Source organism: Oncorhynchus gorbuscha, linkage group LG02 (assembly GCF_021184085.1).
Source record: "Oncorhynchus gorbuscha isolate QuinsamMale2020 ecotype Even-year linkage group LG02, OgorEven_v1.0, whole genome shotgun sequence".
Taxonomy (NCBI): Eukaryota; Metazoa; Chordata; class Actinopteri; order Salmoniformes; family Salmonidae; genus Oncorhynchus; species Oncorhynchus gorbuscha.
The window spans coordinates 80,600,152-80,610,674 of NC_060174.1; the positions used below are offsets into that span (position 1 = coordinate 80,600,152).

Consider the following 10,523-nt stretch of genomic DNA (forward strand, 5'->3'; position numbering starts at 1 on the left):
ACAGCCAGACACTGGCTGGACTCTGTCCCCTGACACAGCCAGCTGATAAGCCCACTGCAGACTGCCTTCAGCGCACCACCTAGGATGCATCTGAATAGTGTGAAGAGGCCTCCTCTCTCTCCTGGTTTCATCTCCATCATTATGCACTGACCTGAAAGAAACTGGACAGGTGGTAGCAATTTCTTATTATATGAGGCATTGATTGTATTGCTTTCACCTTTGTTGTGTCAAAACAGTGGGAAGAGGGGAGGAACCTCGTAAATGCATTTTGAGGCGGCGGCGAGAGGACGCAACCAATCAATGGAAACTTTAGATTAATCTGCTACATCATAGCCGCCAAGAAGAACAAGAGAAAAGTATAATTCCAGTTCACTGTTCCTTCAGTTTACCTCTGGAAGCGCTCCTGCTGCTCTCTCTGCTTGCGTATCTCGGGGAACTGTCTCTCATAGTACTCTCTGGTGCGGCTATCTTTGGCCTTGCGACGCGGGTTGTTCTCCATCCGCTCCACCTTCTTCTCCCAGGCCTCCATTAGCTGGTCGTAGCGCTGGCAGATGTTCTGTTCCTGAACCACACAATAAGACACATTTATAAAAAGGGGATTTGAATGTTGAGGTACAACATGATGACGATGACCTAAAGCAAATCTTAGCCATTTGCTTTCAGATGTAAGTCAAGATAGCCATGGCTAAGTAGAATATATCCAAAAATCACATTTTCTGCCGATGATATCCTGCCCTATTGGTCATATTTCGCCTCTCAAAACATAATGCTGGCCACAACTGTCAAATCCAGAAAGTTCCATATGCCATCATGGACTTGAAATGTGAGGTGTTTGATGTAGAACATTACAGCTTTTACAAATGATGTGCATTATCCAAGAGTTTACTGTTACAAAAGAGAGAACATTTGTTATTGAAGAGAGAGAGAGTCCCATACACGGTGGACAATACAGCCTTGTTTCCACTCTCAACCAGCAAGGGCCAAACAATCCCCCTTCCTCTTGGCAGGTGGCCAAGCTGCGCACTGTGCTACCATTGTCCTGACCCTGCCTGGAAGCAGCCAGCTAAAAGTCGCACTCAGTTAACCATAGCTAGCTACCTTCATCATTTAAAAAAGGAAAACATTTACAATGGGGGTGATCATTAGTAGAAACTATTTTTAGCTATGGGCTGACTAACTGATAAGAGTAATTTCGCTAGCCAGTGCTGTTTTGGTCTGAGGTCTGTCCATTTGATGACATTGGTTACTTAATCCATTGACCAAGGGAAAGCCACTGATTGGACTTGCAGTACCATACTAGTAGGGATGCAAGGAGATACCCTGTTCAAACAGAATTGTGTTATAAAATAGAATAAATAAATTCTAAAACCAATAAGAGAGAATGTAATCTAAAGCTAGCGTGCGTGACTGCCACCTATTAATTCAATTGGCGTCAAAGACCTGCAGCGGACAATAAAACGCCACCAAATTGAGAAATGCGATGCAGTTTAACATACTGTGTATGCATACAGTTAGAGAGCTTACAAATGGGGTAAACAATCAAAGTATTATTGTCTATGGTCCGTTTGGGTCATCTCTATGAGAGCACAGCTTGTGTGGTGGAGATTTACAACCATGTCAGTCAGGCTGTCCATGTGTGTTTGGGTTCAATTGTTTGTATCAGTCTGTTTTGTTCAAAGCATTCAACACATTCCTTGAAGTTTCCTTCCCTTGAATCCCTCCCTCAAAAGCAGGGAGAGAGACTTACCCTTTGTTTACGAGCATGGTTCCTTCTCTTGAAAAACAGAATCAGTTTCTTCCTCATCACTTGATTACTGGGAGAGAGAGAAAAATTGTTTGGTCAGTGAGGTGTGCACTGACCTAGGGCCCATAGGGACACTACTGTTACTGTAAACAATACAACAAAGTGATCCTGTAGGAAATAGTAAACAGGTACACAATATTATATGTGCACAAAACATGCCTATTTAATTGCACTAAAATAATCAACCTAACTATCTGCCTTTCACCTCTCCATGGATATAAAGAAATCGATAATGAGAGGATCCTGTATCAACAACACAACCGCTGTCTATCATTGGTCAACAAGAGCTGGGCAAACAACATCACTACTTCCTTCCTACAACACAGCAGCAGAGTGCAGAGTCATTACTTTAGAGGGGCACCAAACCATAGAGGGGAGAAAACATCTGTGGTGTAGTAAAAAGCATTCTCTCCAAAAGCAACATGCAGTGCATGAGGTATTTCACACAGAAATTGCAGACACAGTAAACAATCCTGAAGAAACAACAGGGTCATTTTAGATTTTATGTACATGCCATCTGATCTGTGTGTAACAAGTACTTTACACAAACGGGCCATGGGAAGTGCTCTCATGACCTTAACTAGGGTTGCAAAGGGTCGGGAACTTTCCTGTAAATTTCAGTATTTTTTCCATGGGAAGTTAAGCCGGGAAATGTTGCTTAAATTCATCACAAAAAAGTGAGCTTATTCTGTGGGATACAGAGAGCAATTCTAGGTCTTGTGGAATATTTTTGCATGTAAGTGCACTCTTCCATCATATGTACAGTTATGGCCAAAAGTTATGAGAATGACACAATTATTAATTTTCACAAAGTCTGCTAACTCAGTTTGTATGGTGGAAATTTGCATATATACTCCAGAATGTTATGAAGAGTGATCAGATGAAATGCAAATTCCCTCTTTGCCATGCAAATGAATTGAATCCCCAAAAAACATTTCCACTGCATTTCAGCCATGCCACAAAAGGACCAGCTGACATCATGTCAGTGATTATTTCGTAAACGCAGGTGTGAGTGTTGATGAGGACAAGGCTAGAGATCACTCTGTCATGCAGATTGAGTTTGAATAACAGACTGGAAGCTTCAAAAAGGAGGGTGGTGCTTGGAATCATTGTTCTTCCTCTGTCAACCATGGTTACCTGCAAGGAAACACGTGCAGTCATCATTGCGTTGCACAAAAAGGGATTCACAGGCAAGGATATTGCCAAAAGTGCACATAAATCAACCACTTAAATCGGATCATCAAGAACATCAAGAGCGGTTCAATTGTTGTGAAGGCTTAAGGGCGCCCAAGAAAGTCCAGCTAGCGCCAGGACCTAAAGATGATTCAGCTGCGGGATCTGGGCACCACCAGTACAGAGCTTGCTCAGGAATGACAGCAGGCAGGTGTGAGAGCATCTGCATGCACAGTGAGGCGAAGACTTTTGGAGGATGGCCTGGTGTCAAGAAGGGCAGCAAAGAAGCCACTTCTCTCCAGGAAAAACATCAGGGACAGACTGATATTCTGCAAAAGGTACAGGGATTGGACTGCTGAGGACTGGGCTAAAGTCATTTTCTCTGATGAATCCTCTTTCCGATTGTTTGGTGCATCTGGAAAAAAGCTTGTCCGGAGAAGACAAGGTGAGCGCTACCATCAGTCATGTGTGGGGTTGTTCCTCAGCTAAGGGAGTGGGCTCACTCACAATTTTGCCTAAGAACACAGCCATGAATAAAGAACAGTACCAACACATCCTCCGAGAGCAACATCTCCCAACCATCCAGGAACAGTTTGGTGACAAACAATGCCTATTCCAGCATGATGGAGCACCTTGCCATAAGGCAAAAGTCTGAACTAAGTGGCTCGGGGAACAAAACATCGATATTTTGGGTCCATGGCCAGGAAACTCCCCAGACCTTAATCCCATTGAGAACTTGTGGTCAATCCTCAAGAGGCGAGTGGACAAACTAATACCCACAAATTCTGACAAACTCCAAGCATTGATTATGCAAGAATGGGCTGCTATCAGTCAGGATGTGGCCCAGAAGTTAATTGACAGCATGCCAGGGCGAATGGCAGAGGTCTTGAAAAAGAAGGGTCAATGCTGCAAATATGGACTCTTCGCATCAACTTCATGTAATTGTCAATAAAAGACTGACACTCATGAAATTCTAGTAATTATAATTCAGGATTCCATAGTAATATCTGACAACAACAAAAAAATCTAAGGACACTGAGGCAGCAGACTGAAAATTAATATTTGTGTCATTCTCAAAACCTCTGGCCCCGACTGTACAGCTGATTCTCAAGATCTTGCACACTAATGAGATGATATAGAGCCCACACTACTACACTGTCTGAGTCAAGGACTACATGCTTTCTGGTAAATTTTGATAACAATACTGGGTGAGGTGAATATATTGAATATGACATTTTTTGATAACTAGTAAATAGTAATCACTGCAGCTAATGTGGAAGGAATCAAATCAAATCAAATTTTATTTGTCAAATACACATGGTTATCAGATGTTAATGCGAGTGTAGCGAAATGCTTGTGCTTCTAGTTCCGACAATGCATTTACATTACATTTAAGTCATTTAGCAGACGCTCTTATCCAGAGCGACTTACAAAATGGTGCATTCACCTTATGACATCCAGTGGAACAGTAACTTTACAATAGTGCATCTAAATCTTAAAGGGGGGGGGGTGAGAGGGATTACTTATCCTATCCTAGGTATTCCTTAAAGAGGTGGGGTTTCAGGTGTCTCCGGAAGGTGGTGATTGACTCTGCTGTCCTGGCGTCGTGAGGGAGTTTGTTCCACCATTGGGGGGCCAGAGCAGTGAACAGTTTTGAATGGGCTGAGCGGGAACTGTACTTCCTCAGTGGTAGGGAGGCGGGCAGGCCAGAGGTGGATGAACGCAGTGCCCTTGTTTGGGTGTAGGGCCTGATCAGAGCCTGGAGGTACTGAGGTGCCGTTCCCCTCACAGCTCCGTAGGCAAGCACCATGGTCTTGTAGCGGATGCGAGCTTCAACTGGAAGCCAGTGGAGAGAGCGGAGGAGCGGGGTGACGTGAGAGAACTTGGGAAGGTTGAACACCAGACGGGCTGCGGCGTTCTGGATGAGTTGTAGGGGTTTAATGGCACAGGCAGGGAGCCCAGCCAACAGCGAGTTGCAGTAATCCAGACGGGAGATGACAAGTGCCTGGATTAGGACCTGCGCCGCTTCCTGTGTGAGGCAGGGTCGTACTCTGCGGATGTTGTAGAGCATGAACCTACAGGAACGGGCCACCGCCTTGATGTTAGTTGAGAACGACAGGGTGTTGTCCAGGATCACGCCAAGGTTCTTAGCGCTCTGGGAGGAGGACACAATGGAGTTGTCAACCGTGATGGCGAGATCATGGAACGGGCAGTCCTTCCCCGGGAGGAAGAGCAGCTCCGTCTTGCCGAGGTTCAGCTTGAGGTGGTGATCCGTCATTCACACTGATATGTCTGCCAGACATGCAGAGATGCGATTCGCCACCTGGTCATCAGAAGGGGGAAAGGAGAAGATTAATTGTGTGTCGTCTGCATAGCAATGATAGGAGAGACCATGTGAGGTTATGACAGAGCCAAGTGACTTGGTGTATAGCGAGAATAGGAGAGGGCCTAGAACAGAGCCCTGGGGGACACCAGTGGTGAGAGCGCGTGGTGAGGAGACAGATTCTCGCCACGCCACCTGGTAGGAGCGACCTGTCAGGTAGGATGCAATCCAAGCGTGAGCCGCGCCGGAGATGCCCAACTCGGAGAGGGTGGAGAGGAGGATCTGATGGTTCACAGTATCGAAGGCAGCCGATAGGTCTAGAAGGATGAGAGCAGAGGAGAGAGAGTTAGCTTTAGCAGTGCGGAGTGCCTCCGTGATACAGAGGCGAGCAGTCTCAGTTGAATGACTAGTCTTGAAACCTGACTGATTTGGATCAAGAAGGTCATTCAGAGAGAGATAGCGGGAGAGCTGGCCAAGGACGGCACGTTCAAGAGTTTTGGAGAGAAAAGAAAGAAGGGATACTGGTCTGTAGTTGTTGACATCGGAGGGATCGAGTGTAGGTTTTTTCAGAAGGGGTGCAACTCTCGCTCTCTTGAAGACGGAAGGGACGTAGCCAGCGGTCAGGAAGGAGTTGATGAGCGAGGTGAAGTAAGGGAGAAGGTCTCCGGAAATGGTCTGGAGAAGAGAGGAGGGGATAGGGTCAAGCGGGCAGGTTGTTGGGCGGCCGGCCGTCACAAGACGCGAGATTTCATCTGGAGAGAGAGGGGAGAAAGAGGTCAGAGCACAGGGTAGGGCAGTGTGAGCAGAACCAGCGGTGTCGTTTGATTTAGAAAACGAGGATCGGATGTCGTCGACCTTCTTTTCAAAATGGTTGACGAAGTCATCTGCAGAGAGGGAGGAGGGGGGGGGGATTCAGGAGGGAGGAGAAGGTGGCAAAGAGCTTCCTAGGGTTAGAGGCAGATGCTTGAAATTTAGAGTGGTAGAAAGTGGCTTTAGCAGCAGAGACAGAGGAGGAAAATGTAGAGAGGAGGGAGTGAAAGGATGCCAGGTCCGCAGGGAGGCGAGTTTTCCTCCATTTCCGCTCGGCTGCCCGGAGCCCTGAAAAGCTGTGTACAATGTAAAATACTGTGCCAAATCGTGTGTGAAGGCAACAAAGATGCAGAATCATCTGGCCAAGTGCATGAAGTTCCCCCAGCGCACACAACAAGCAACCTCTGACGAAAGTCCCTCAACTTCTATTCAGGGTGAAAATGATGAATCAGATACCTCATCAATAGCAACAGCTCCTGAATCAGAAGTTTTCTTGACTCAGTGGAGGAAGGTAGTCGGAGAAAGGCTGATGAATGTCTTGCTCGAGCTGTGTTTGCAACTGGTTCACCTCTGATGTTCACAGGCAATGTGTATTGGAAGAGATTTCTGAATGTTCTTCGCCCAGCATACACCCCTCCAACCAGACATGCTTAATCTACTCATTTGCTGGATGCAGAGTTCAACAGAGTTCAAGGTCGAGCAAATCATAGAGAAAGCAGACAGTAATAGAATCATCTCTGATTCATGGTCGAATGCTTGTGGGCAAGGAATAATTAACTACATCTCCACCCCTCAACCAGTATTCCACAAGAACACAGACACAAGGGACAACAGACACACCAGTCTCTACTTTGCAGATGAGCTGAAGGCAGTAATCAATGACCTTGGACCACAGAAGGTATTTGCACTGGTGAAAGACAACCGTGTGAACATGAAGGGTGCTTGGTCTGAAGTGGAGGAATCCTACCCTCACATCACACCCATTGGCTGTGCTGCTCATGCACTGACTCTGATCCTCAAGGACATTATGGCACTGAAAACAATGGATACACTCCACAAGAGAGCCAAGGAAAATGGTTAGGTATGTGAAGGGTCATCAAGTTATAGCAGCAATCTACCTCACCAAGCAAAGTGAGAAGAATAACAGCACCGCATTGAAGCTGCCCAGCAATACCCGTCTCCTAGAGGGGAAGGAGTCTCTCCAAGAAATGGTCATATCACTGTCTGCCGATATAGACAGCCCCATCAAGAGGATCCTCCTGGATTATGTAGTTTGGGAGAGAGTGGTAAGCAGCCTGAAACCTATAGCAGTAGCCATTGCACAGATTAAGGTAGACAATGCCATTCTGTCTGACGTTGACACTGCTTGCAGATGTAAGAGAAGAAATCCATACTGCCCTGCCCAATTCACTGTTGCGCCAAGCAGAGGAAACTGCAGTTCTGAAAGATATCAAAAAGTGAAGACTTCTGCCTGAAGCCCATACACGCCGTAGCGTACATGTTGGACCCCAAGTAAGCTGGCAAGAGTATCCTACCTGGTGCAGAGATCAACCAGGCCTATGGTATAATCACTGCCGTGTCTTGCCACCTTGGCCTGGATCAGGGCAAGGTTCTTGGAAGTACACTTCCAAGCAAGGGCTTTGGGATGGAGATGCAATATGGCAGTCATGCCAACATATCTCATCAGCCACCTGGTGGAAAGGACTTTGTGGATCTGAAGCTCTTTCCCCTGTTGACTCAATCATCCTCCAAATCCCACCAACATCAGCCACCTCCGAGCGCAATTAGTCCTTGTGTGGGAACACACACACCAAAGCCCGCAACAGGCTGTCCAATACAAGGGTTGAAAAATTGGTGGACTCCGGGAAAATTTGATGCTTTTTGAGCCTGATAACGAGCCATCCGCAACAAGGTTGGAAAGGGACAGTGAAGATGAGGCCTCAGAGTCTGATGTTCAAGAAGTGGACATTGAGGAGGTCCAGGGAGAAGACATGGAAGCCTGAGAGGAAGACAACTAAAGCTTTAGTTTAGACAATCATTTTACAGATGTACAGTGGGGCAAAAAAGTATTTAGTCAGCCACCAAATTGTGCAAGTTATCCCACTTAAAAAGATGAGGCCTGTAATTTTCATCATAGGTACACTTCAACTATGACAGACAAAATGAGATTTTTGTGGCCCCACTGCATGTTGAAAACGTTTTTGGGAGATTTAATTTATTTTTAATTTTATTTCACCTTTATTTAACCAGGTAGGCAAGTTGAGAACAAGTTCTCATTTACAATTACGACCTGGCCAAGATAAAGCAGAGCAGTTCGACACATATAACAACAGAGTTACAAATGGAGTAAAACAAACATACACTCAATAATACAATAAAAACAAGTCTATATGCGATGTCAGCAAATTAGGTGAGATAAGGGAGGTTAAGGCAAAAAAATGCCATAGTGGCAAAGTAAATACACTGCTCAAAAAAACAAATGGAACACTAAAATAACACATCCTAGATCTGAATAAATGAAATATTCTTATTAAATACTTTTTTCTTTACATAGTTGAATGTGCAGACAACAAAATCACACAAAAATGATCAATGGAAATCAAATTTATCAACCCATGGAGGTCTGGATTTGGAGTAACACTCAAAATTAAAGTGGAAAACCACACTACAGGCTGATCCAATTTTGATGTTATGTCCTTAAAACAAGTCAAAATGAGGCTCAGTAGTGTGTGTGTGTGTGGCCTCCACGTGCCTGTATGACCTCCCTACAACGCCTGGGCATGCTCCTGATGAGGTGGCAGATGGTCTCCTGAGGGATCTCCTCCCAGACCTGGACTAAAGCATCCACCAACTCCTGGACAGTCTGTGGATGGAGCAAGAAATGATGTCCCAGATGTGCTCAATTGGATCCAGGTCTGGGGAACAGGCAGGTCAGTCCATAGCATCAATGCCTTCCTATTGCAGGAACTTCTGACACACTCCATTCACATGAGGTCGAGCATTGTCTTGCATTAGGAAGAGCCCAGGGCCAACCGCACCAGCATATGGTCTCACAAGGGGTCTGAGGATCTCATCTCGGTACCTAATGGCAGTCAGGTTACCTCTGGCGAGCAAATGGAGGGCTGTGCGGCCCCCCAAAGAAATGCCACCCCACGACTGACCCACCGCCAAACCGGTCATGCTGGAGGATGGTGCAAGCAGTAGAACGTTCTCCACGGCGTCTCCAGACTCTGTCACATGCTTGTTTCTGACCGTTTGAGCAGACACATGCACATTTGTGGCCTGCTGGTGGTCATTTTGCAGGGCTCTGGCAGTGCTCTTCCTTGCACAAAGGCGGAGGTAGCGGTCCTGCTGCTGGGTTGTTACCCTCCTACTGCCTCCACGTCTCCTGATGTACTGGCCTGTCTCCTGGTAGCGCCTCCATGCTCTGTATACTACGCTGACAGACACAGCAAACCTTCTTGCCATAGCTCGCATTGATGTGCCATCCTGGATGAGCTGCACCAGCTGAGCCACTTGTGTGGGTTGTAGACTCAGTCTCATGCTACCACTAGAGTGAAAGCACTGCCAGCATTCAAAAGTGACCAAAACATCAGCCAGGAAGCATAGGAACTGAGAAGTGGTCTGTAGTCCCCACCTGCAGAACCACTCCTTTATTGGGGATGTCTTGCTAATTGCCTATAATTTCCACCTGTTGTCTATTCCACTTGCACAACAGCATGTGAAATTTATTTTCAATCAGTGTTGCTTCCTAGGTGGACAGTTCGATTTCACAGAAGTGTGAGTGACTTGGAGTTACATTGTGTTGTTTAAGTGTTCCCTTTATTTTTTTAGCAGTGTACAATATAGCTAGTAAAACACTGGAATGGTAGATCAGCAGTGGGAAAATGTGCAAAGTAGAAATAAAAATAATGGGGTGCAAAGGAGCAAAATAAATAAATAAAATAAATACAGCAGGGAAAGAGGTTGTTTGGGCTAAATTATAGGTGGGCTATGTACAGGTGCAGTAATCTGTGAGCTGCTCTGACAGTTGGTGCTTAAAGCTAGTGAGGGAGATAAGTGTTTCCAGTTTCAGAGATTTTTGTAGTTCGTTCCAGTCATTGGCAGCAGAGAACTGGAAGGAGAGGCGGCCAAAGAAAGAATTGGTTTTGGGGGTGACCAGAGAGATATACCTGCTGGAGCGCGTGCTACAGGTGGGTGATGCTATGGTGACCCGCGAGCTGAGATAAGGGGGGACTTCACCTAGCAGGGTCTTGTAGATGACATGGAGCCAGTGGGTTTGGCGACGAGTATGAAGCGAGGGCCAGCCAACAAGAGCGTACAGGTCGCAATGGTGGGTAGTATATGGGGCTTTGGTGAGAAAACAGATGGCACTGTGATAGACTGCATCCAATTTGTTGAGTAGGGTATTGG

General features: G+C 46.1%; 1 protein-coding gene across 3 annotated transcripts in view; it reads right to left on the reverse strand.

Moving 5' to 3' along the window:
* The window catches only part of LOC124010745 (nuclear receptor corepressor 1-like), a 125,127-nt gene that overhangs the window by 86,140 nt on the left and 28,464 nt on the right, over window positions 1-10,523 (reverse strand). For all 3 annotated transcript variants that reach the window (XM_046323406.1, XM_046323397.1, XM_046323390.1), the window contains exons 9-10: window positions 1,748-1,814; window positions 390-562 (exon numbers count right to left, since the gene is read on the reverse strand). In XM_046323406.1, the coding sequence (XP_046179362.1) occupies window positions 390-562; window positions 1,748-1,814 (240 nt within the window). The remainder of the gene's footprint in view (window positions 1-389; window positions 563-1,747; window positions 1,815-10,523) is intronic.